The sequence below is a fragment of the Phacochoerus africanus genome, chromosome 2, assembly GCF_016906955.1.
Source record: "Phacochoerus africanus isolate WHEZ1 chromosome 2, ROS_Pafr_v1, whole genome shotgun sequence".
Lineage (NCBI taxonomy): Eukaryota > Metazoa > Chordata > Mammalia > Artiodactyla > Suidae > Phacochoerus > Phacochoerus africanus.
In genome coordinates, this window is record NC_062545.1 from 196,918,081 (window position 1) to 196,945,953 (window position 27,873).

A 27,873-nucleotide genomic window follows, 5' to 3' on the forward strand; every position below is an offset into this window, starting at 1 on the left:
ATTGCCTTCTTTTAAATTTCCTACTGAAATATATTCTTTAAAGCAACTAAACCATCTTGAATGCCAGTATGGTGGGTTTTGGGTTGTTCTGAATCGTACATAAACTGATTGAAATTTAACCCAATCTCACAAGAACAATGTCTCAGTGTAGCTTGTGTTAACATTGCTAATTTGTCTCTCTTTTCTTTTTCTAGTATTATCAATGGCTTTGCTTTACCTCTTAAGGCAGAACACAAACAATTCCTGGTGAAAGTGTTGATCCCTTTACACACTGTCAGGAGCTTATCACTCTTCCATGCCCAGGTAGAATTTTGTACAACTACTTCTGGAAGCAAAATAAAGTTCGTAAAGCCGGTGTTTCATCGATATTGTTATTTATTTAATTTAAACAAATTTGTTTAAAAGGCTTATGAAAGTTTAAACTATCCCTCAAGATAACTAAAAATAGTATGTATTTTTCTGTGTATAGGAGAATCATGGGAATTTTTCGAGTGGGGGGAGCATATGTTTAATCATCTCACTGTGCAGAGAACTTGGATCCTTGCCCAAGTTCACACACTTATGTATAGAACAGGTGGCATGTAATAAAATGTATATGGGTTTTTTAGATCTAGACCTTTGGACATGTGTAATCATTTTGGAATGTTCTTGAATCTTATCCTCATTTTGCAGTAGTCTATCTTTACCCTTTGCCCCCTCTTCTAGTTCATTCATCATTTCTTTCTCACTTTCTTCATATAAACACTCTCACAATTAAACAAATCAATCAATATTTTCACTTATTTTATAATACTTTAGAAAGCATACCCTGTCTTGTCCCCCTCTGATTTCCCTTCTTACACTCCCTTGCATGATGAGCATGTCACTAGTGGGTAGATAAATGATCTAGTGGAATTTTAATTTTAGTCTTTCAAAACCTCTGACCTCCCCCCTCCAACAGTGGGAGTGTTTTGAGTTTGCATAAAAATGTGACACATTTTTCCTATGGTATTCCTCTTTAAATGTGAGATTCTGTGTTTGGAGGAAAAATTAGTCCATATGCTTCTAATTTAGAACACCATCAAAATCTTGTTTCATAAGAGTGGATTTCTTGTCCAAGAGTCTTTACGAGCCCTTTTGCAGATCTTGTTTCTAGTTTTTGAAATAGGATATCACACTTCATGATCATTGAAAAAATTCTTACTTCAGTGTGTTAGCATCAGATGTAGAATGCTTCATGTTTGTCCAGGTTCTAACCATGGCAGGTACAACAGCAGTGTTTTGAGTAAATGCTTGCTTTTATTTAGGACCCTCTGGAACCACGGTAAAACCCAGTACTGTTGATGTTTTAGCAAAGAGAAAAGAAACCCATGCAGTGTAGCTCAGACTACATGAAGATGAGGTACTTTCAGGATATACTGGATAGCATATTTCACCTCTGCTTATCATTAGCTGGATAATTCATGTCCCAGTATTCTTAAAAAAAAAAAAAAAAAAAAATCCCCGGATCCCTGTTAGTGACAGTCTTTGGCTTGAAAAAGTAGCTTCGTATTTTGCTTTATATGTATTTTATTTTTTAAATAAATTGAATGTGAAGTTATTAAAACCAGCGTCTGGAAACTTTTTAGGGAGTTTTAGTACTATATCTTTTAGATTTTAGTGTATAGAATTTCCAATTTTGTCTTTTGTTTCTTTGTTTCTCCAGCTGGCATATTGCATAGTACAATTTCTGGAGAAAGATCCTTCTCTCACAGAGCCAGTAAGTATTTTTTCCATAATTTCAAATGTTCAGAAAGACCACTCTTCATGGCATGTAGAAAAAGAATTAATTGCAGTTTGTTTTCTCCTTTTCATTTTAGGTTATTAGGGGGTTAATGAAGTTTTGGCCCAAAACATGTAGTCAAAAAGAGGTGAGTGTTCAGTGTCAGCATCAATGCGCTTACGATAGCACTGAGATAATCAGCATGTGTAAAAATGCATCATTTCACCTAATCCTCATTGTAACTCTCTTAGGCAGGACTGTAAATATTCTCTTTTTACTAATTATGACGTTGATATTTAGAGAGGTTAAGTAGCCTGCCCGGCTAACTAAGTATAGGTGATTAGGCCAGAACCTGCCTCCCTGATTCCTATACCCTGGGCTTTTATCCTGTGCTGCTCAGGCCTAGGTCAGCCCAAGGCAGACCCCAGTCGTGTGACCACCTTTGTAATGTGGAGGTTTTGCTGTCACTGTTGATAGATGATACAGCAGCCTGCCCAAATACTCACTTTCAAGCGTCATGATCTTACTATGTATAGTCTTAAAATGTATTACAGACCTTTAGTTTCAGTTGTTCCCAGTGGCCCTGGAAATCTCTGCTCTACAGTCATTTGTACTTTTGCCAAGACCTAACTGGCACCTGCTCCTTGAGGTGTTGGAGTGGATGTGAGTCTCTTAGCCTCACTGTACCCCAGATCTGCAGCCACTTTTCTGAGAGGTTAGAACCCATGGGGAAGATGGCCCAGAAAAAAGGTCAGCTATTAGTTTTACATTTGGGGAGTATTTTAGAAGCACTTCAGTATATTTCTTAGCAAATGGCAGTATTTCTTTACTGTATTTTGCTTTTAACAGAAATACCCTCCTCAACTCAGCTTCAGTTCTCCAAAACCTCCTTTATAAAATTTCAGAAAATCATTTAATTTCTTAATACCTGTTAGATAAGATTAAACTATGTATTGCTACCCAAATGCATCTCAAGATATGAAAACATTGTCATTTTTGAATATTTTAATTGCATGCTAAATTTTTTTCTAGGTGATTATTTCTTCATGTCTAAATAGGAAAATGGTTTTTATTTCTGTCAGTTTTCCATTATGTTTAAAACAAATGACTGTACTATTGATTTGGCCACATTTTGTAATCAAAAAGCTCTGTTTTTTGAGACACATGGTACTGAGATCACGAGATTCATTCTGCTCTGTAGTGAGCAAGTATGTACAGATGTACGCGTGTGTAAGTGTGGAGGTTGAGTACGGTGTGCTGAAGTTAGAGTGGTGCCAGTGTGTGGATGAATCTGCTCGCTTGTGTCTCTCCGACTTCGCATGTATTGTTAACTCGTGTCTCCTAGAGGAGTGCCTAGCAGAGGCTGCAGATGTTTGGCAGGTATCTGCACTTGCCTCTGTGTACTTGTACATCATGTAGGAAGGCCTCCTGCCCGTTGTTTTAGAAGTGTGATGGGGGTGGAGAGCCCCACAGGGACCCTGCTACAGCATGTAAGTGCCCCTTGTTCTGGTGTAATAGATGTGGCACATAGGATATTTTTTCTAAAGTAAATAGAATGACATTTTCAATACTGTAGGGAATTTGTTCTTAACAAGTGCCCTCTGGTGAATTCCTCGCAAAATGAACATTAACAAAAGTTAAATTCTGATCTCTTCATGTTTGGTTTTATGTATAAAGTTTCATTATGTTAAAATAGCTCAAAACTCTCATTAACCCTTATTGTGCATATGGATTTTTCAATCTAGTACCTGACGGTTGGTCTTTTGCATGTGCTTCCAGGTCATGTTCCTTGGGGAGCTGGAGGAGATACTGGATGTGATTGAACCATCGCAATTTGTTAAAATCCAAGAACCTTTGTTTAAACAAATTGCCAAGTGTGTTTCTAGCCCCCATTTTCAGGTTAGTAATTAAGAGGACGTGAGCTAGAGTGACTTTTACCACATATATGAATTACTTTGGTAAAGTTTTATTTGTGTTGGAGTTCCCCTCGTGGCTCAGTGGTTAACGAATCCGACTAGGAACCATGAGGTTGTGGGTCCAATCCCTGGCCTTGCTCAGTAGGTCGAGGATCCAGCATTGCTGTGAGCTGTGGTGTAGGTTGCAGATGCGGCTCGGATCCTGCGTGGCTGTGGCTGTGGCCAGCCGCTATAGCTCCGATTAGACCCCTATCCTGGGAACCTCCATATGCTTCAGGAGCAGCCCCGGAAAAGACAAAAAAAAGAAGTTTTATTTGTGTTGAAAGAAATGTGGACACTAGCTACCTGGTTTTGTTTGCTGTTTTTTCACATGATCACAATACTTTTGATAATAACCACCTTCCTCATGAATACCTGCTACATGACAGCCCTATCCATTAACTTGAATTCCCTTGAGCACTTGGAAAGGAGGCATTATGATGTTTATAGGTGTGAACCCTGATGCTCACAGTGGTAACATAACTTGTCTTAAGTAAAATAGCTGAATGAGAGGTGGACTGGTAGGGCCCCTCTAATGTGTAAGAGATGCTAACTAAGCTTAAGTGGAAAAAGAGAACATAATATTCTATACTGTGCTGGATGCTTTACATGATTTACTCCTAAACTTGTAATTATCCTCCTACCTGCCTCTCTAGAGAGAATTATGTGCTCAAGTTCCCAGTCAGCAGGAAGTGGGGAGTTAGTAGGTGCAGCTTCTTTTGAAAGCAGGTGACCTTCCTGTGGCACCACACTGCCTCCCTGTGGCCACTCTGGGGGAACAAACCTGAGCAACTCTTTTTGCAGTTGGGGCTGTTTTACCAGGGCTGAGGGACCCACACTGGGGGGAAGAGGGTGCCCTGGGGTCCACACATTAGGTTTTATACTTTGTCCACCAAAGGTCCAAATCTCAGACCTGGACAATTGCCTCTTTATGTACAGCCTGTGGATTTGAAGAGATTGCTCAGATTGGAGTTGGCAGCACAGAACCCCATTGCTAACATGGTGGACTTTTTCCTGAGCTGTCATTATCTTGCATAGAGACACTGGCTGTAGTCATTGTTTTAATTTTTAACCTGAAGACATCTTTGTGTGTCAAGTCAGTGATCTTAAGACAACCTTGCAATTGTATCACAAAGCCAAAAAAAAGAGTAGAAACTGTTACATGACCATTACATTCAGATGATACGCTTTAGGCATGGGTCTTAAAAAATGCAGGACACTGTGTAGATGTTTTACATATTCCACATGGCCTGTGGTGCTCAAATAGCTGGGTTGTTCACCTAATTCTTCAGTCTTTATTAGGATGTTTAGTGTCATGGAGGGCAAAGAACAGGAATCTTTTTTAAAATGAGAATTGCCAGGGAGCCTTAAATGATGCTCAGAAGCTTAGAAAGGAGATGAAATGTCTGACATAGCTGGGGCTGTGTCTTAAGGCTACTCTAACAAAATACCACAGATGAGGCAGCTTACAAACAACAGCAGTTTTTTCCCCAGTTCTGGAGGCTGGTGGTCCATTTGGAAACGGTGGTGGTATGGTGGCAGCACGGCTGGCTGAGGGCTCTCTTCTGGGCCCCAGACTTCTGTTATGTCCTTACATGGTGGGAGAGGCTGGGGACACTCAGGAGCCTCTATTCAAAGGTACTTTTTCGGCCCTGGAGATTAGGATCCAACATAGGAGTTTTAAGGAGACACAAACATTTAGACCACATCAGGCTTCCACAAGGAAACCCTGAGTGGCTTCAACACTGCTTAATTTCTCATAGTTCTCTAGGCTGGGAGCCTGCAGTGCAAGTTTCAGTGCTCTCCGCCTCTGTGAGGGCACTTTTCTGGCTTGCACACCTTCTCCCTGGGTCCTTCCCCCTGGGTCCTCACGTGGCCTCTTCATTCCTCGCTGCTGGAGGAGAGAGAAGGGCGTCTCTCTCTTCTCTTCATAGAGGGCCACCAAACCTGCCAGTCAGGTTAGGACCCTCTTCTATGACCAAATTTAACCTAATGACCTCCTGTCTCCAGGTGCACTCACACAGGGGTTAGGGTGTCAACACATGGATTATGCAGGGGGTGGGGTGGGAGTGGGGACAGAGGGTGAAGATGAAGTTTAGTCCATACAAGGAGGAAAAAGAATTTTAAAATTATTTGACAGAAGTAAAACTGAGAACAAAAGAAGGAAGGGGAGCGAAGAGTTTCTTTATTCATTCCATGACGTGTTCTTTGGTTCATCCAGCAAATGTGACCCTGTTGTAGCCACCTGCTTGTGCAGGTGTGGCCCTGCGGTTGCAAGGCTCTGAGCTAGAGACACTGCCACTGTGTGTAAAGGACAGCGGGTCCTACAGTCAGAAGTGCCAGTTCTCACTTCGCATAAACAATGGCTTTCCTCTTTAAGGGGCTTTGCTGGATACTGACTTTCGTTCTGTACATGACCTTACATATTGATAAGTAGATAATACATGGTCTTCCCCAGGCCCTTTTCTTGCCTTTGCTCCTCCAGCTTCAGCCACACCAAATGCTTCTTCTTTCTTCCATGTTTCTTTGTGGTTTCTAGACACAAAGTCCATGTTGCCGCTCCTGCCCTCCTTTCCGGTAACTCCCTGAGCCTGGAATGCCTTTCCTTCATCCTTCAAAGCTCTTTCCTTCATCCTTCAAAGCCCAGCTTAGGTGCTACTGCCTGTGGTACATTTCTGCCGTTCATCCTTTCCTCAGATCATCTGGATTGTTCTTTCTGCTCTTTCCTCTGGTGTACTGTTTCTCTCTCTGGTACAGCATCTATCACAGTTTGCACTGAACTAGGGATCCTTTTTCTGTACCAGTACATGAGTTTTGTAGGGATAACAGAATGCAGAGGTTATGAGCAGGGAGTGGGTCTTGCCACTTGGTAATCAAGTGACTAATTTCCTGAGCCTCAGTCTCCCCATTTGCAAAATAGAAATAATGGGACCTGTACTCTGTGTGTTGGTTGTGAGGACTGAATGAGGTAATATGTATGTGAAATACTTAGCACAGTTCCTGGCTTATAGTAAACATTTCTTTGTACTCTCAGTGTCTAGTGCTTTTCAGAATATTTTTTTGAACCAAACTGAATAATGTAAATGGAAAAGTTCTAATTTTTCAGAGTCTGTTGGTGGGTACAGCTTGTACCATTTTATTAAATTATTACATGTAAGTTAAATTTAAATTTATTTAATTATGGAAGTTCCCAGGTGGTACAGTGTGTTAAGGATCTGGCATGGCCACAGCTGTGGCACAGGTTGCAATTGTGGCACAGGTTCGCTCCCTGGCCTGGGAACTTCCACATTCTGCAGGTATGATGGCCAAATTTTTTTTTTATTTAATTAAAACATAATTTCTTAATCTGTATGAATGAAAGAAGCCACTCTTTTCCCTCCTTTTCCCATATAACTACTCTTTTTAGAGATTTTAGATTTTTTTTGAGATTTTGGTTTATTTGAATTATTACTATTTTAGATTACTTTTTAGATTTTTTTTTTTAGGTTTTTTTTTTTTTTTTGAGGCCTTTGAATTCAGAGTTGTAAATGTTGTAGTCAGAAAAAAAAAAAGGGTCTGAGACAGCAGGCAGATGCTTGTACAGCCAGTATCCCTGAGTCCAAAACTGAGTGGCCACTTCCTGGCTTAGCTAGCTCAAGGAGGAGACCATAAAGGAACTCTGGAAGGGGTCTGGGCACTAGGCTTGAGTCCGGCAGTTATCATTCATTGGCAGCATGGCTTTGGCCAGGTTACCCATCCGGAGCATCTCAGTGCCTGCATCTGTACAATGGTGTGTGCTTGGTGGATAGTGGTAAGGATGACACACTCTGCCTGTAGGATCAGTGGGGTGCTGGCTATAGGAGGGTAGGAGGTAGTACTGGCCATCAGAGGCAGTGCTCAGCCATAAGAGGTGCTGCTTGGCCATAGGAGGTTGTGCCGGCTGTGGGAGGTTAGGAGGTAGTGCCAGCTGTAGGAGGTGCTGCCAGGCTATAGGAGGTAGTACCTAGCCAAAACAGGTAGTGCCCAGCTATGGGAGGTAGTGCCGGCCATAGGAGGGTAGGAGGTAGTGCCAGCCATAGGAGGCAGTGCGCAGCCGTAGGAGGTGGTACCTAACAGCAGAAGGTGCTTAGCAAGTATGACAGCTCTGCAGGGCTGGGCAGCTGGGTTTCTTCAGCAGCTGTTGACTGAGCACATGCCATGTGCTGGGCCCTGGAAGGGCCTTAAAGTGATGGGGAAACAGTGTGGCATATACAAGTGTAGGGTAAATGTGTTTGGGGCTTGGGGGCTGGGTTGGGAAAGTGTAGAATCATGAAATGGTAGTGTTAAAAGAGAATATAAATAAGTAGGCAGGAAAACTTTTTCTTCCCCAAATTGGTGAACCACTTTGGAAAGTTCTGAAAGATTTTAAACCTGCAAAAATGTAAAGTGTAATTAATATTTAATTTTACATTTCATTCAATGATATTAAAATAGTCTTAAAAATACTTTTGTTTGAAGAAATTATAATTTTGCCTTATCTTTGTATTTTTCTCTCTTAACATTTTATTTTTCTTTTCTCAAAGGTGGCAGAAAGGGCACTCTATTATTGGAATAATGAATATATCATGAGCTTGATAGAAGAAAACTCTAATGTCATCCTTCCCATCATGTTTTCCAGTCTTTATAGGATTTCAAAAGAACATTGGAATCCGTAGGTTTCCACAGTTTCTTCCCTCTTTCCCTCACCCCTTCCTCTCTCCCCCTCTCTTCTTCCCTTCCTCCCTTCCCCCCACTCCCTCCCTTCCTCCCTTCTTCCATCTCTCCTTCTTCCCTCCCTCCCTCCTTTCCTCCTCCCCCTCCCCCCTTATCTCTTTCCCTCTCCTTTGGCCTCTCTTCCTCCCTCCTTGTCCTTTGCTTAATAAAATGTCTTGAATGTGTGCTGTGTGTCAGATGTTGTGCTTGTTGCTGAAGATAGATATTTGAAAAGATAAAATCTCTGTATTTTAGAAATTCACTCACTGGTTGGGAGAGACCCACATGTGAACAGATATTTTATAAAGCAGTGTTTTAAGTGTTGGTTATGTTCACTTGTCTCTTTGCTTGTGGGCTTCCTGGCCTGTCTGTGAATGTAGCTGAGATATCTGGAAATGCTCTATATCAAGTGGAGAAGTTTATTGTTACTTATGTGGGTGTTGATGTGCAAAGTGAATCTTGAAAGAATTTGGCAGGTGGCTGGGATGGAGAAGCCCATTTAGGTAGTGGGTCTATCACGTAAAAAGGCACAAAGAGGTAAAAAGCACCTGCCATGTTCTCAGACCTGTGAATTTGGGAGGGCTAAAACACGGTTATTTGGGTAGGTAGCTAGAAAGTAGATTGAGAAAGTGGAGTCTTCACCAAGTGGATGATGAGGAAACTAAAGAGTTATAAGGAGGGAAGTGGTCTGAATTGATTTGTGTTTTGGCAAGATCCATTTCTTACAAACCAACTCAGTCATTATAATGTGTTCTTTAGTGGGGGAAAAAACAGTTTAAAATGTTCAAAGAGGAGTTCTGGTTGTGGTGCAATGGGATTGGCAGCGTCTCTGGACCGCTGGCCCGGGAACTCCATACACCGCAGGGCAGCCCCCCCCAAAAAAAGGTTCAAAGAGAAGTTTATCGTGTAGTCCTATGAAAGTTAAAGCATATTTCTCACATTTCAAATTTGTCTAATTCTATTACTAAAGCTTATAAGAATAAAGAGCTGGCAAACAAATAAGTCTCATGTTGAGAGTCTCTTGAGAACCTACAGCGTGGTTCAGGCAAAAGCATCTGGAACCTCTCAGTACACCTCTTGGCTCCTCTCCATCACTGCCATTGTATTTGAGGTTGTCGCCCTCAACAGAAGGGAGCTTAAGTTTCCCTTCTACTGGGCACAGGACAGAAACAACACAGCAACTACACTTTTTCGTAAATATTTTGGAAACATCAAACCCACAGCTTATTATATGGCCTTTTACCAGTGCCTTGTGGAAATATGCAAAATTAAAGTAACGTCATATGGTTTTGCAAAGGAAAATGTATTTAGAGTCTAGTCTGAAGATACCAAGCCCATGATGGCAGAGTCCTCACATGGCCAGGAGCTTGTTTTTCCTCTTGATAAGCACAGGCTGCTGTTGGACTCTTGAAGCTGTTTAGTGCCCATGGCTCATAGCAGCTGTCGCCAGCTTTCCAGTTCCAGTTAACTTGCCATTACAGCCTGTGTAATGGGTTAAGCCAGAGGATGAAGCAGGAGTGCATGGACGGATGCAAATCACAACTAGAAACATAACTCATCAAACTGCCTGAATTACGCAGACTTAGTATCATCTTTGAATATAAATTATATATATATAATTTGTTACCATGGAAACAGCCTTTGATGTTGATGAATTATGTATATTATCACTTTAAAAATAAAATTCTATGCAAATTCAGGTTTCAAAGGTTGGTCCTACCACAGGTGCTCAGTTTTAGGGTGAAGTGGCTTTATTTTTACACTTGCCTTTTTATTCAATGAAGTTAACAAGTGCCCACAAGCAAGTCTATTCTGGGTACCAATAATTAGAAGGGCAAAATTAGATTTTCTTTTTTCTAATCCTGACAACCCCTCAGAAAGATACCTTGCCTGAAAGATACAGCTCTTGCTGTGGAAATGAATTGTAGGTCATTTCTTGTTCCAATTAAAGGGGTGAATTCTGCAGTATGAGGAGCTCATTCTGAAAAAGGTTGCGTGTCTGCTTTCTTCATGTAGCATCTCGTTGTGCAGAACTAACCAGCATGCTCCTTTCTCTCTGTGTCCCCAGGGCCATTGTGGCGTTAGTGTACAATGTGTTGAAGGCGTTTATGGAAATGAACAGCACCATGTTTGATGAGCTGACAGCCACATACAAGTCAGATCGTCAGCGGTAACTTTTTAAAGCTTCTTTGTCAGCTGTGCATAAAACTATTTCATTCTTTCCTTATATTCTTTTCTTGTTGAAGTTGCCTAATTGTAGCTTCTAGCTTAATAAGCCTTTTTTTTTTTCCTCTCTCTCTTTTTTTTTTTTTTTGGTCCTTTTAGGGCTGTACCCAAGGCATAGGGAAGTTCCCAGGCTAAGGGTCAGATCAGAGCTGCAGCTGCCGGCCTCCACCACTGCAGTGTCAGATCCGAGCCTTGTCTGCAAAATGCACTATAGCTCATGGCAGTGCCGGATCCTTAACCCACCGAGCAAGGCCAGGGATTGAACCCATAGCCTCGTGCATACTAGTCGGGTCGCTTACCACTGAGCCACAATGAGAGCTCCCAATAAGCCTTTCTTCATTTCATTTACATGATGCTTCACCTGTTATTTCTTTGTCGGTATGTTCAGCTTTCCAAAAGATGTTGCCTTAGTCCATTTGGGCTGCTGTAACAAAATAACACATTATGGGTATTTTATGGGTAGCTGATAAACAACAAAAACGTACCGCTCATAGTTCTGGAGTCCAGAAGTCACAATAATGTGGCACCAGCATGGGTTATAGCCAGTACCTTGTCACTGTGTCTTCACATGGTGGAAGGGCTGGGGAATCTCTGTGAGGTCTCTTTTATAAGATCACAGTCCCATTCATGACTTAATTATCTCCCAAAGGTCCTACCTACGAATACCATCACCTTTGGGGGTTAGGACTTCAATATGAATTTGGGGAGCACATGCATATTCAGACTCTGGCATGATGTACTTGAAGAGACTCAGGAAAGTCTAGAGAGTTCGTTAGTAGTTGAACCTCTGAGTTGGCTTTTTTCATCCAGAAGAAAATGTTGGCTTTTATGTATATTATAAAACTGTAGACTTTGGAAGATCTCAGAGTGTCATACTCAGAACTTTGCTGAACCTCTTGAGCAAAACTGTCCGTGGTTTCCATCCATCTTTACCTGATCTTTAATGTATTACTGGCATTCAGATGAAAAGAACAATGAAGGGAAGTTTGGTGGTAGGAGGCAAAGGACCAAAAGCAGCTTAATTATAGAATATTGCAGGTGTTTAACAGTAGACAGAAGAGACTGAGAATTTTATTATACCACATTGAAATAAATATCAGTTATTGCATGTTATACCACACTTGCAATGTAAAGAACTTTTAACTTACTCTATTTATAGCTGTTGCAAATCATTAAATTTATAATAACACTGCATGTTCCAAACAAATTAAAATCTTTTAAAAATGTTATTTAAGTAAAGGAGATATAAGGGCACATTTTCAGACTGTGATATACCATTAAAGAGTGCATTGTACGTAATGTCCTTTCTTTTATAGCAACTAAAACCCCATTTTTATTATCCTAGTTGAATAAAGATTAAGTCTGTAGAATTCCATTAAGGCTATTAAAGACCTTATTTCTAAAATATTTGAATTGATTGAAATAAATTAATTCATTTTTATTGTTTTTTTTTTTTTCTTTCTTTCTTTATGGCCAAACCTGTGGCATATGGAAGTTCCCTGGGAGGGGTCGAATTGGCGCTGCATCTGAGGCCTACACCACAGCCATGGCAACACCAGATCCTTTACCTACTGAGGGAAGCCAGGGCCAAACCTGCATCCTCACAGAGACAACATCGGGTACTTAACCCACTGAGCCCCAACAGGAACTCCAATCTTTATTGAATTTCAGAACTGTTTTCTGATCATGATGTTTAGTTTATCATTTAACTAAATAGGCCAAACTTATCCTTCCTTCCTCCCTCCCTCCCTCCCTCTCTCTCTTTCTCTTTTCCCCCCTCCTTCCCTTCTTCCTTTTGCTGTGCCTACGGCGTATGAAGTTCCCGGGCCAGCAATCAAACATCACAGCAGTGACCCGAGTCATTGCAGAGACAACATGGGATCCTTAATCCGGTGACCACAAGAGAACTCCTAAATAAGCCATATTTTTGAAAAAGATAAGAATTAACCAAGGGAACCAGCAAAAGACACTATGAATCTGATTCTGATAATCTGGTATATTAAAGTGACTTATATTGTAAGTGGACCTTCTTGGTTACAGAAGGATTTTTTTTTTAAGCCAAGTCAGTCTTCTGTCAAATGAGCAATAGAAGGTTGTACTGAATAGATGAAAATACTGTTTTTTCTTGAATGTGGAACTAGAAAAAGAGAATAAAGAGATCTTTGGTACTGTCAGAAAAGAAGTGAAAAGAGGATTTCTCTTCTGGAAGGCAAGAAGTAAGAAACTGTTGTAGTTCAGATCAAATTTTTTTAAGTCTTACAAATCTGAAAATGGTAGGTGGAATAAGTAACCAACACTGTTAGATACCTATGCCAACATTAGTGCTCTGTGAAATGGAAGTGGAAGAGAGTTTGACATTATCCTTAGTATGACAACGTGGTGAAGTTTTAAATTGCCACCTACAGGGAGAAAGAAAAGTGGGGAAGGATGGGGGTGACAGTAGCTAGATCAGAAATATTTACGATTTTTGAAGATAAAGTTGTCAGTATAAAGGATGTATGATAACTTGCAAAAAAAGTTCAGCTGGAAGAAAAGCCCCACAGGATAGACTGCATGAATTGTCATACAGCTCTTGATCAAAGATTGCAGTGAAGTGCTTCAGTAACAAGAGGAGGAGTGTGTTAATCATGTCAGCACCTCATTTAAGCTGCAAAGTAGGGCAGTTAGAACCTAATGTATGTTTAAGCTGTTTTTAGTTGAATAAAGTCTCTAAGCCCTTACTTACTAATCTTCTTCCTCTTCCAAATAAAAAGGTCAGTATGCATTGAAACTCAGCAGGATCTATAGAATTTCCTTAAATGTACTCAAATCGGTGTTCTAAGACAACATTTAATTAGACCTGGTATTATCCCCAAACTGTCAGAGAAACCAAAGTGATAATTTACAGAGCAGCTCTCTATAGGTAGGAGTCTTGAATCTATAATGGTTGGAGAATTTCTAACCTTGCCCCTGCCCTATAGAGACCATATTTCAGGATCAAAATTACCAAATAGGCAATTATTTGAAACACTGTTATGCACCACTGAAATTCATATTGTTGCTGATTGTATTTGAGCTAGCTAAAATTAGTTGTAGTAAATAAGGCTTAAATTACCAAAATAATAATTATAAAATAATATTAATTATCATATTATACAATTAAGTATTCCATCTACTCTAGTGGAATGAGAATATAATATTCCTTAGATATTTCTAGAGCTTTTTGGGTTTGGGGGGAAATGAAGATTAATTTGTGTTGCTTTGTATATCAATATAAAAAATCAGTGATGACATAAACAAAAAAGAGGCAGTGGAATTTTTTTGTCATGCCCACGGCATGTGGCAGAACCCATGCAATAGCAGTGACCCATGTCACAGCAGTGACAATGCTGTATCCTCAACCTGCTGTGCCACAGGAGAATGAACTCTTGTTTACCCTATTTTGAACAACTAGGTTTTTGATAAATTTTACCAGACAGTGAAACCTGAAAAGCCTGGAAGTCACTAGTCAAATTGATACTTAGCCATATTTGAAGCTTGGAACATAAAAATTTAATACCTGGTAATATCAACAAAGTTCTGTCCAGAATTAAAACTGAAATCACAGATGAAAGATTATTTAGTTTCTGTGTATATATATATATATATATATATATATATATATATATATATATGAATGAAATAAGGTAATAATTTGGATTTTGTGGTTTAATACTTACAAGAACAAGATTCTGCTTAAGAGTTTACATATACATAAATGTAGGAAAAAATGTGTAATAATAAAGAAGATTTTTTTTTTTTGAACTGTTTCATTCTCTGTATCAGTGTCATCTCTAGCATCCCTTTTGAGAAACTATTTGGAGACAAAGAGAAAATCAGATTTGAACTAGACCTAACTAAAAATGACTAATACATCATTGGTTTTAGGATAACAGATACATATAAATAATTCTCATTTTTTCCAGTAACTTTAATTTTCTTTGTCAAGCTAAGTATAAAGGAATATTAATATGAAACTTTAAAATATTTTTGTCATCTCCTGCTCTGTCCCATGTCTGTATAAGTGTCAAGGAAAAAAAAAAGCAAGAGAGAGAAAAACCAAAAAAAAAAAAAAACCCCAAAAAAACAAAACAAACCCCACAGGCTTAATGTTAAACTTTTCAAAGACCTTTTAAAAACATACATGGGATAAAGTATGTCAAAGGGTAGTTATTGTATGATGACCTCTTTGAACTTTTCTCAGTTGTTTACCTTGTCTTCTATTTTTTTCCCCAGTGAGAAAAAGAAAGAAAAGGAGCGTGAAGAATTGTGGAAAAAACTGGAGGATCTGGAGTTAAAGAGAGGTCTTAGACGTGATGGGATAATTCCAACTTAACAAAAATAATGACAACAACATTACTAACCTGTGGAGTCACACATTTATGTAGTAGAAGATGGAGCAACAGTTTTCTGTATTGTGCAACTTTACAGTAGATTTCACATTTGTTTCATTATTACAACAGCACTGTATATACCTGTCTCTAAGTAAAGGAAAAAAAAATAAGGACTTCAATCCAAAGTTTGGACAGTAGATTGACTTCTCAGAACTTGGCAAACATAATCATTGTTCTAACCCTCTTAAAAAGAAAAAAAAAAAGCAGTCTTCAAAGATCTGTCAATGAAATTGCTTTGTTAAAATTCCATTATCGGGAGTTCCTTATTTATCATTAGCAGAGAGTACGAAACAATTTTCAAATGTGAACAATCTTAAATTTAGCTTGTCTTTCTGCTAAGCTGTTAAATGTATTTATAGTAAAGGAAGAAAAAAAACAGACTGTCATTTCCTTATAAGTTTGTATAACACCCTCCTCTGGATAACTTGACTGTAATTGGACATCTTTTCCTTTTGCACATCTTCATGAGTTGAATGTCCATGTGGAATGGGGCCATGAATTATAAAGGTCCCTGATCAAAGTATTTACTGGAGTGAACAACTTTCCAGTAACCAGGTAGTCCTGGTACTCCTTTAGTGTTAAAATTAGGAGTAAAAGAGAACAGGTGATAAACATAGTAGGGAAGGGAGTTTGGGATTCATTCATCAGTTTATGGAGAATCCAAATCAGTGTCTTGAATCCTCAGAGAACAGGCAGTGGGACGTCGTAGGGTCATTACTTGACCAGTATTAGTAACACACATGCCAGAGATGTTTTAGAAATGTCAGAAGACATCCTTTTGGACCATTGTGAAATAAGAAAGACAAACACTAAACAGGACAACCATGAAATTGATCACCAGGATTGCGAATCTAATTGGGAATAGAGTTGAGCAAACAGCTTGGCCTGTTTGGAGTTGTTGCCTTACTTTTTAATATGTATTTATAAAGTATTCCAGCAAAAGAGGATGTAGCCTCTGGGAAAAAACAAACATATTACAGTGTTTTTTGTAGATTCTCGTTCTATATCCCATCACAGCTCCAGCCCTGTTTTTAGCCAGAAAGGATTCAGGATAAACATTATTATGCATTCTAAATTGGATGCATATTCCTAACTACTGTATTTGTTACCAAAAATGGTTCTACAAATGCTACTGAAAAAAAAAAAATCTGGAAATTCCTAATGTCCTGAGTATTAATAATAAAGTTTAAAAATGCTTTTATATCAAAGGTGCATTGTGACCAAATTGTTTAAGAAAAATGAAAACAAAAAACAAAACAAAATCTAGGGCTGTATTATAGATATATCTTATTGGCTCTCTGCTTTGTATTTAAAAGAGGAATCTTACATCTTGGGGAGTTAAAATGCTGATAAACTTGTGTACATTATGTACTTACCCAATGCAGTTGCATTACTATGTATTGAAAGATATGTGTTTGGGGATTTATTTCCAGGATGCTTTTGCTTGTTATGGACATGGCAGCAGTGAGTTGATAATCCTAAACCATCACTTCCAGCAGTATTTGTGGTATAGAGCTGATTCTGCGTTCATGTGTTGAATTGTGATAGTAGCAAACAGGAACATATGAACTGTTGTTGCTCTTAATAGACATATGGTTATCAATACGGGATTGTATATTTTCTTCCTTCCATTTAAGATATAAGGTAGAATATGCAGTTTTATTCTTTTCAAGAGAAAAGGAATAAAAGAAGCCACTGACCTTTCTCCCCTATTAAGTGTTTGAGGGTTTTTGGGCCACAGTTTGTGCGTAAAAGTAAGCTGATTATGGATTTTGTCATCTCAATAACTTTGTAAAACAAAAACAAAACTTGGCATTGTTAACTCTGGAAAAGAAACAGCAGTAAAAAAAGTCATTTGCAATACCAAGTACAACATGGTTTAATGGAATTAATAGATTTAAAAAAAAAGCAAAACATTGATGGGGATTCAGTGTGAAGTTGGCAGAGGCTGCCAAAGTTGAAACAATTTAAAAGTGCTGGAGCAAAGGTGCAAGTTCAAATGCTAAAGATAAAAATAAATTTGTAACAAATCATCTCCTTTAGCCCTTTTGATTTTAGCCCGTTAGTTTTGACTCTGCTTTACATTTAATCTTGACAGTATAAACTTTTGTTTGCCATTAATTCATCTTTTTATATAGAGGACATTACAATCACAGGTTGATAAAATATCTCTGCCCATTAGAATGAAATGCAGTCATTTGAAATGAGAAGGACAAGGACCCTGTTTTGTACCTCACCCTGTTTGCAGAGTGAAGGTGAGGGCTACACGGATATCCTTGATGCCAATTTTGTATGTTGATCATTCCAAACTGAGAAGAATAATGCCAAATTTTAGACATATTTAAAGAAGCTATTTAGAGGTATGTGTCTAAAATTCATAGGGCAACTTCTGAGAAGAAACACTGTCTTTTTTTAACTGAAAGTGACAATGTGACACTTGTCATGTTGTGTCCAGTGACGCAGAGTAACTGAGGTAATCTGACTGTTGCACTATGTGACATATTTAAGGACGTACTTGCTGCATTTGCAGCAGCCCTCTGTCCTTTCCCACATTTCTGCTGTTGCTGCAACTTGAGTTAATTGTGACAAATGCATCTTTGTGTTATATTTTGTTTGCTTCATAATTTCCAGAACTATATATAAATATATTTTTTAAATAGCAAATATCGTAGTTAGTGATGATCACTCCAACCTTATCCCTACCATATTGGTTTCAGGGGTAGGATTAAGAGTGTCTTTGGAAGAAAAAAGAAAAAACCCTGTGGTTTAGAAGGAGGCTGAAGCCTTAGGCTATGGGCCTAAAACAACCATGTGAGTGAATTGACCCATCTCATACCTTGAATCAAGCATGCATTCCTTTTCTCATTGTGCAAGTGTCCCCAGTTGTTTTCCTTCAGTGTTCTTGTCCTTTTAAATTTTATTATATTTTGCTCTCCCTAACATCTGTTTTTTATAAAATAAAATAAAAAAATAAAAAAGTAAGAAATAAACTATACCCTGATTGCCTCTGGATACTCACAAGCAGGGTTATGTTCCTTCATCTTGGGCTTGCTTGCCTAAATGGAAGGATTGACTTTATTTTGTACCTCCTTCTGTGCGTGGGACAGTCCAGGGTGCAGAGCCAGGAATTGCTTGTAATTGCACCTGCTATACTTAAATGTATAGTCCTAGGCTCAATCACACTATGGAAAGAAAAAAAAAAAGTATATTTAGAGCTTTAAAAGCTTTTTTATTTTTTTGTGGGGATCGGGGGGTGGGAAAGGGAAGATGTATGGATGTTATTGGCATTTTTCAATGTTTGGAGGTTTTCCCCCCCACCCCCTTCTGTTTGGCTTTTTTTTTTTTTTTTTCCCCCCTTTAATTGGATGCACTGACCCGGCCCAAGAAATGAAGAAATTCTCTCTTTTGATACTATTACCAATGTTATCACAAAATGACAGTTACCTATAGCAAAAAAGTGGCACCAGATGTGATGAGTGATATTTTATTTGCACATCAATGTTTTTATTTTTATATTCTGGCTCAGCTGCTTCTCCGAGGGGAGTGAAGGAATGAGCCACAAAGGATTTTTGTAGTAGCTATATTGGCAATGCATTTTATATTTTTCAGTATTTAATTTTGAAAATCTTAAAAGATTGTGCATCTTGAGAGAAAGTTTGAGCAAATTTTAATCTAGTGGAATGTTCATTTATGCTGCTTCCTGTGCACGACAGCAGCTGTAGTATCTCTTTTGGAAGTAAACATCCCATATTTCGATGTCTATGAATGTAGGTTTCCTTTTCTACCCTTCCTCCTCCCCTCTCTTTTTTCTTTCATTCCTTCTTTCCCTTTCTTTACGTTTTTGGAAATCACCTAATTGTATATAAGTTGTAATCCAGACCTCATATATCAATGGGGAACCTTCAAATATAAATATTACCAATACATTTTCTGGTTGTTGTCTGATTTTTGATTGAGGTGTAATGAGAATGACATGTCCATTGCTTTCGGTTTGAGGATTTTGCTTCAGCTTCATAAATCTTTTGGTATTTTAGTATTTCATTGTTTTAGCAGAAGAGGGCAGCAAAAGTTCATTTTCCCTGTTAGAAATGCTGTAGTTCATGATTGGTTTTAAATTTAGTTGCGTGTGTGAGTGTGTGTATATGTGTGGTTTTAAACAGCATCTGTTTGTGGGTAGAGGTAAAAATGAAACATTTTTTGATATGAAAAGTTGCATATGAAAATTATAGACTGGTTCAACCAGACAGTGAAGATTTCCAATCCACATCAAAGTTAAAATGCCACAAAACAATCTTCCAGTGCTGGCTAAAACATGCTACTTCCTTTTCAAACACAACAAAAATGAAAGCTGAGTCTTAAATACTTGGAATTTAAAATGTCTTTCTTTGAAAATGATTTAGCTTCTTCAAAGTGGTAACAGAAACAAAAATGAAGGTGCTCCCAAAGGGAAATGTAACCTTCTGCTTTCACAGATGTTGAGAGATTGTGTACTGTGGGTACATCCTAATAAAGAAGCAGTGAAGAGTTCTCAGGTGCCTGGCTGTGTGTATTTGTTTTTTCCTGGCCTTTCTGAATCATGCGACTAGTAGCTTTGACCAACATAGCTGTGAGGTAGTGGGGTTGGTACCTTCAGGCTTTCGTCTTGATTTCTTAGTTTATGACCCGAGAGTGGTCCATGTCTGTTGCTAGGTAACAAACTACTCCTAACACTCAGTGGTGAAACCTGAAAGTTCCTTATTTTGTTCACAGATGTACAGTGTGGGCAGGACTTGGCAAGACCAAGATCTTGTCTCTGCTGCTCCAGCATCCTCTTGGGTTTATCAAGTGAGGCAGGAGAATTCACCTCCACGTGATTTGCTTGCATGCATGGCTGGCGTATCAGTGCTCGTCTTAGCTTGGGTTCAGCCAGAGACGTCAGTTTTTTTGCCATGGACCTCCTTATGGGGCTGCCTTCTTGGGCTTTCTTACAGCATGACAATTAGGAATGAGCGTTTTAAGAGACAGGAAGTGGCCACTGCTAATTCTTTAAGACCCGGGCCCAGAAACTGCATCACTTCTGTTGTATTTTGTTGGTCAACCAGTGACAAGTTGGCTCAGATTCAAGTGGAGGGGTTGTGGCCTCATCATGATGTGATGAAAAGAGAAGAGGGTCACCTGTAATCAACCATAGGATACTTTCTTTGGGAAGCATTGATTAGGTGTAATTTATTCTCTTGGCTGATTAAGTCAGATATGGAACCATGTAGAGTTAACCAGTTAATATTTCATGTTCAGGAAAACTGAGTTGGGGTTGGAAAAAATACCTGTAAATTCAGCAGTTTTGTATTTATAAGCATGACCATTTTAACAACTGAAGATCACCGTCTTGGTAAGTTACATAAAAGAAACTTGTAACAAAGAATTTTAGGGTTCAAAGAAATCTAGGAGTTGATTTCTGTGGAATATTTAATCCTTTCTGTAACATTGCCTCCTCCCTGTAAATGCTATAATATAAAAGAGGCAAAGTAGGAGTTCCCATTGTGGCTCAGCAGTAATGAACCCAGCTGGTATCCATGAGGATGCATGTTCGATTCCTGGCCTTGCTCAGTGAGTTAAGGATCCAGTGTTGCTGTGAGCGGTGGTGTAGGTCACAGACACAGTTTGGATCTGGCATTGCTGTGGCTGGTAGACCACCAGCTATAGCTTGGATTTGACCCCTAGCCTGGGAACTTCCATAAGCTGTGGGTGTGGTCCTAAAAAGCCCCCCCACCAAAAGGCAAAGTAAATGTACAGTCTGATTGCTATTTCTGAGATTTTTATATAATAGTGGTTTGTTTTAGATCAAATTCACATTGGTCCTTTTTTAATCGAGGCTAATTGTGGGGTAGCTAAGGGAAATTAAAATTTGATTTTTTTATTATGATAATGTTCATTGTGTAATTAATTTTGAAAAGGAAGCTTTTAAAAAATAAGTTGAATAGCTGCATGATGTGCCCCATACTTCAAAATCCACTGTAAGTCATGTGCCTTCATTGATTGATTGGACTAGTATTTATTGATTACCTCTGTCCAGAGTCTTGCCCATTCTCTTATGTTCAGATTTTCTCCTTCTTTAATGTCTCATTTAATTTAGTTTACCTCTTTTGCAGTCATGGTCTGAATTAATCATACAGTTTGAGTCGAAGTTTGCTGCCACCAGATGGTATGAGGCCTCAGACTCAGGATAGATGTCAGCCATGCCTTCCTTTCCTCCCCAGAGCTCTTAAGGTGAGGTGTCTCTGGCCACAGTCACCCACGATGATGGCCATGGACTTGGAAATCAGACCGTTGGGACCATTTGGCTTCTGCCATTTAGCTGTGTGACTTTGGGAAATTTTCTTTAAGCAGGTAAAAAGTTATTTTATAATGTTATATTCCATTAGGTAATACATGTAAAGTAGTTAGCATAAAGCTTGGCACTTGGTAACCTGAACAAATAGTATTACCTTTAATAAATGCTTATTTTATTAAACTCAAAGTTAGCAGAGGATAGATGTAATAAAGATTAGAGCTGAGATAAAATAGAGAATAGAAAAGTAAACAATAGGGACAATCAAACCAAAAGTTGGTACTTTGAAAAGATCGGCAAAATTAACAAGTTTTCAGTTAAATGGACTGAATAAAAGAGAAGACTCAAGTTACTAAATTCAGAAATGAAAATGAGGTTATCACTATGGATTCTACAGAAAATGGATGAGAAGAGAGTACTATGAACAATTGTACGCCGAAAAAAACATTGGATAGACTAGATGAAATGGTTAAATCACGGAGAAATAGAAACCTGAATAAACCTATATAACTAGTAAGGGAATTTAATCAGTAATCAAAAATTTCCCAAAGACAAGTCCTGGTCCTGATGGCTTCAATGGTGAATTTTGTCAAACATTATTTTTTTTATTTTTATTTTTTATTTTTTGTCTTTTTGCTATTTCTTGGGCTGCTCGCTCGGCGTATGGAGGTTCCCAGGCTAGGGGTTGAATTGGAGCTGTAGCCACCGGCCTACGCCAGAACCACAGCAACGCTAGATCCGAGCCGCGTCTGCAACCTACACCACAGCTCACGGCAACACCAGATCGTTAACCCACTGAGCAAGGCCAGGGACTGAACCCGCAACCTCATGGTTCCTAGTCAGATTCGTTAACCACTGCACCATGAACAGAACTCCGAATTTTGTCAAACATTTAAAGAAGAGTTAATACCAATCCCTCTCAAATGTTACCAAAAAATTGAAGAGGAGGGAATCCTTCCTAACTCTTATTCAGTCAGGTCAGCATAACCCTGATAACCAAAACAGGCAAAGATACTACCAGAAAAGAAAACTAAAAATCAATATCTCTTATAAACCGGTACAAAAATCTTCAGCAAACTACTGGCAAATAGAATTCAGCATCATATTAAAAGAATTATACACTATGACCAAGTGGGATGTATTCCTGGAATGCCAGGGTGGTTCAACACACAATTCAACACACAAAAATCAATCAATGTAATGCACCTCATCAATAAAGTGAATAGAAAAAACCCCTCACAGTCGTCTCAACCCATGCAGAAAAAAGCATTTAAGAAAATTCAATGCCCTTTCATGATAAAAACACTCCACTAAATAGGAATAGAAGGAAAGTGCTTTAACATACTTTTCATACTTTTTCATTTATGAAAAATCCACAGCAAACAAGAAGGAGAGGATGCCTGCTTTCACTACTTATATTCACCATAGTGCTGGAAGTTCTATCCTGATCAGTTAGGCAAGGAAAAGAAAGACAAAGCATCCAAACTGGAAAGCAAGAAGTAAAATTATTTGTTTACAGGTAATATTATATGTAGGAAACCTTAAAAGAGGCCACGAAAAGTTCTTAGAACTAATAAATGAATCCAGCAAAGTAGCAGAATAGTAAGTCCACATGCAAAAATCAATTTCATCTCTATGCACAGTGAACAATCTGGAAAGGAAATTACAAAAATAATTCCATATACCATTAGCATCAAAAAGAATAAAATCCTTAGGAACTAGCCAAAATGAAAGACTTGTACAATGAAAACTATAAAACATTGCTGAAAAAATTTACATAAATAAATGGGAACACATTAATGGATTGGAATATTTATTATTGCTAAAATAATACCACCCAAGTGATCTACAGATAGAATGGAATCACTAGCAAAGTCCCAATGAAGTTTTTTTTTTTTTTTTTGGCAGAAATAAAAAAATCCATTCTAAAATTCATATGGAATCTCAAGGGGGCCCAAATTGCCAAAACATCTTGGAAAGGAACAAAACTGGAAGATACACACTTCTTGATTTCAAAACTTACTATAAAGCCACAGTAATGAAAACAGTGTAGCAGTTTTGACATAAAGAGAGGTATATTACATAGACCAATGAATAGAATAGAGAGCCCAGAAAGAAACTCATACACATGGTCAGAAGATTTTTGGCAAGGTTGGCAAGGCCATTTGATGGGGAAAAGACAATGTTTTCAAAAAACAGTGCTGTGAAAACTGTCCACATGCCAAAAATGAAGTTGAATCCTTATCTAACATCATATACAAAATCTAACTCAAAATGAATCAAGGACCTAAATGTAAGACCCAAAAGAGTAAAACTCTTAGAAACATAGGACAAAAGCTTCACAACATTGTATTTGGCACTTCTTAGATACAACATCAAAGGCACAGCAAACAAAAGGAAACAATAGACAAATCAGGCCTTATAGAAATATTTTAAATTTGTGCATTCTAAGACACTATCCACACAGTAAAAAGGCAACTTACAGAAGGGGAAAAAATACTTGCATATCTGATAAAGTTTTAATATAAAAACATATAGAGAATTTTCAAAAACTCAATGGCAAAACCCCTAACCCAATTCAAAAATAGGCAAAAGACTTTAAATAGGTATTCCTCCAAAGAAGATAAATGAAAGGCCAATAAGCGTGTGAAAAGATGCTCAACATCACTACTCATTAGGAAAATGCAAACCAAAACTTTAATGAGATACCTCATACTCATTAGGATGGCTACTATTGAAAAAAAAGAAAAAGAAAACAAGTGTTGGTGAAAATGTGGAAAAACTGGAACCTTTGTTCACTGTTGGTAGGAATGTAAAATGATACAGTTGTGGTGGAAAACAGTATGGCAATTCCTCAAAAAATTAAAAATAGAATTACCATATGATCTGGCAATTGCACCTCCAGGTATACGTCCAAAATAAGCGAAAGCAGGGTCTCCCAGAGGCATTTGTGCACCCATGTCCAACAGCTAAAATGTGGAAGCAGCCCAGGTGTCTATCAGCACATGAATGGATGAGAAAAATGTGGCATATACATAGAATGAAATATCATTCAGTCTCAAAAAGGAAGGAAATTCTGAATCTTTAGGACATCCTGAATGAAATATACCACTTATATGAGGTATTTAGACTATTCAAAATCATAAAAAAAAAGTGTAATAGTGGTTGCCAGGGGCTGAGAGGAGGAGAGGATAGAGAGTTATTTTTTAATAGGTAGAGTTTCAGGATTATAAGATGAAAAGAGTTATGAAGCAGGATGGTGGTGATGGTTGTACAGAAATGTGAATGTACGTAATACAAATGACGTATACTTTAAAATGGTCAAAATAGTAAATTTAATTTTGTTTGTGTTTTACCTCAATAATTAAAAAAAATACTACCAACCTGTTTTGTACATTTCACACACTCACCAATGTGAATGAAAATTCCAGTTGTTCCATATTCTTGCCAGTATTTGATGCTAACTTTTTATAATTTTAGCCATTCTGGTGAATGTACTTTGCAATTTCTTATTATGGTTCTAATTTGTATTCTCCTGATGACTACGTATATTGAACACCCTTTTCATGTGCCATGACGGGAACTCCTGATTTTTTTTAGGACTTCACCCTTGGCATGCGGAAGTTCCCAGCCTAGGGTGGACTACACTACAGCCACAGCAACCAGGATCCAAGCCATGTCTGTGACCTACACCACAGCTCATGGCAATGCTAGATCACCAACCCACTGAATGAATCCAGGGATCAAAACTGCATCCTCATGGATACCAGTTGGGTTCATTTCTGCTGTGCCATAACTGGAACTCCCTGATGAGCAAAAATTTTTAATTTTGATCAGATCTAATTTAGCAAATTTTTTAAAATGATTATTGTTTTTTGTGACCTGTGAGAACTTTCTCTCCCTCTGCTTCCTTTCCTCCCTCCCTGCCAGGCCAAATTATACTCTTATGTTTTCCCTTTAAGAGCTTTATAGTTTTTAATTTTATGTTTAGTTTCATGATTCACCTTTAATTATTTTTATATGTGTGTGAATAGGTTTTAAGACAGGAATCTAGATTCTTTTTTTTTTTTCAGTATAGACATCATTTTTACAGCACCAATTTTTTTTATTACTCAATGAATTTATTACATTTACAGTTGTACAATGATCACCACAATCCAATTTTATAGGATTTCCATCCCACAACCCCAGAGCATCCCCCAACCCCTGAATTGTCTACTTTGGAAACCATAAGTTTTTCAAAGTCTGTGAGTCAGCATCTGTTCTACAAAGAAGTTCATTGTGTCCTTTTTTCAGATTCCACGTCAGTGAAAGCATTTGATGTTGGTGTCTCATTGTATGACCGACTTCACTTAGCATGATAATTTCTAGGTCCATCCATGTTGCTAAAAATGCCGGTATTTCATTCTTTTTAATGGCTGAGTAATATTCCATTGTGTATATGTACCACCTCTTCTTGATCCACTCCTCTGTCAATGGACATTTGGGTTGTTTCCATGTATTGGCTATTGAAAATAGTGCTGCAATGAACACTGGAGTGCACATGTCTTTGCGACTCATGGTTTTCTCTGGATAGATGCCCAGGAGTGGGATTGCTGAATCAAATGGTAGTTCTATTTTTACTTTACTGAGGACTCTCCATACTGTTTTCCACAGTGGTTGCACCAATTTACAATCCCACCAACAGTGTAATAGGTTTCCTTTTTCTTCACACTCTCTCTAGCACTTATTGTTTGTAGACTTTTTGATAATGGCCATTCTGGCTGGTGTAAGGTGGTACCTCATAGTGGTTTTGATTTGCATCTCTCTAATAATGAGTGATGTTGAACATCTTTTCATGCGTTTTTTTGGCCATCCGTATGTCTTCTTTGGAGAATTATCTGTTTAGATCTTCTGCCCATTTTTTGATTTTTTTTTGATTGAGCTGCAGAAGATGTTTATAAATTTTGGAGATTAATCCCTTGTCAGTCAATTATTTGCAAAGATTTTCTCCCATTCTGTGGTCTCCCTAAATAATTGCTTTGGTGCCTTTGTGAAAAATTAAGGCTTACATAAAAGTGTAGGTTTGACTTTGGTTTTGCTATTCTATTTCAATGGTTAATATGTTGATTCTTATGCCAGAACCACAGTCATGATAACTCTATGTTTAAAGTGGTCTTGAATCAAGTTGTCTAAACACTTTAGTTTTTAAATTCCTTTTTAAATAGTCCTCTGCATTGTATAGATCCTTTGTATTTTCACATAAAATTTAGAAGAAGCATGCCAATTTCTACAAAATGAAAAAAAAAAAAACACCCAAGTGGGATTATGATAGAAGTTGTATTATATCTATAGATATTTTGGGGAAGAATTGACATCTTCATAATTTTGAGCATTATAATCCATGAGCATGGTATTGTTCTTCACTTATTCAGTCTTTAATTTCTTTAAGCACTATTTTATTATTTTCAGCATAGATGTCTGCACATATTTTGTTAAATTTATTACTATTTTATGTTTTTTGAATCTATGATAAACAGAATTGCTTTTTAATTGTTTGCTGTTACTATATAAAAACACAATTGGTTTTTATAAGTTAACTGGCACTATTAAACCTTACTAAAAGCACTTTTTAGTTCATTTAGTTTTTATAGATTCTTTAGAATTCTCTATGTAAACATATTATCTATAAATAGAAAATTTTACTTCTTTATTAATGACCACTAAATTTCTATTGTTTTATTTATTTTTTTCTTGTCTTATTGAAATGGTTGAGACATCTAGTATAATATTGAATAGGAGTTGTGAGAGTGGAATCCTTGCCTGATCTTGGAAAGTATTCGTTAATTCTCCATTAAATACGTTCACTGTAGGTTTTTTATTTTTTTATTTAAAAAAAAATTTTTTTGTCTTTTTTTTTTTTTTTTTTTTTTGCTATTTCTTTGGGCTGCTCCCACGGCATATGGAGGTTCCCAGGCTAGGGGTCGAATTGGAGCTGTAGCCACCGGCCTACGCCAGAGCCACAGCAACGCAGGATCCGAGCCATGTCTGCAACCCACACCACAGCTCACGGCAACGCCGGATCGTTAACCCACTGAGCAAGGGCAGGGACCGAACCCGCAACATCATGGTTCCTAGTCGGATTCGTTAACCACTGCGCCACGAAGGGAACTCCCCCACTGTAGGTTTTTTGGATACTCTTTATCAGATTGAGAAATTTATCTTCTATTTTCTACTATATTGAGAGTTTTTATCACGAATAAGTGCTGAAATTTGTCACGTTTTTCCTGCATCTATTTAAATGACATATTTTTCCTTTATTCTATTAATTTGGTGAATTGCATTTAATTTCTTGGATTAACTATACATATGTATATATATATGTGTACACACACACACACACACACATATATATATATATATATATATATTTTTTTACCCTTTCATGACTTGGGTTTGAACAGTGTAGGGATATTTATAAGAAGATTTTTTTTCAGTAAATAATACAGTACTGGGTGTTCCCTTTGTGGCTCAGCATTTAAC

At 37.9% G+C, this 27,873-nt stretch overlaps 1 protein-coding gene across 7 annotated transcripts in view; it reads left to right on the top strand.

Moving 5' to 3' along the window:
- Window positions 1-19,571, top strand: part of PPP2R5E (protein phosphatase 2 regulatory subunit B'epsilon) — a 150,975-nt gene extending 131,404 nt beyond the window's left edge. For 4 of the 7 annotated variants that reach the window (XM_047767529.1, XM_047767530.1, XM_047767525.1 and 1 more), the window contains exons 8-14: window positions 195-303; window positions 1,685-1,738; window positions 1,839-1,889; window positions 3,521-3,640; window positions 8,238-8,365; window positions 10,475-10,576; window positions 14,887-19,571. In XM_047767529.1, coding sequence (XP_047623485.1) covers window positions 195-303; window positions 1,685-1,738; window positions 1,839-1,889; window positions 3,521-3,640; window positions 8,238-8,365; window positions 10,475-10,576; window positions 14,887-14,986 — 664 coding nt within the window. In that variant the 3' untranslated portion in view covers window positions 14,987-19,571. Of the gene's footprint in view, window positions 1-194; window positions 304-1,684; window positions 1,739-1,838; window positions 1,890-3,520; window positions 3,641-8,237; window positions 8,366-10,474; window positions 10,577-14,886 lie in introns of those variants that run through there. The other 3 variants (XM_047767531.1, XM_047767528.1, XM_047767532.1) reach the window with 2 other exon arrangements.
- The last annotated feature ends 8,302 nt before the right edge of the window (window positions 19,572-27,873 follow it).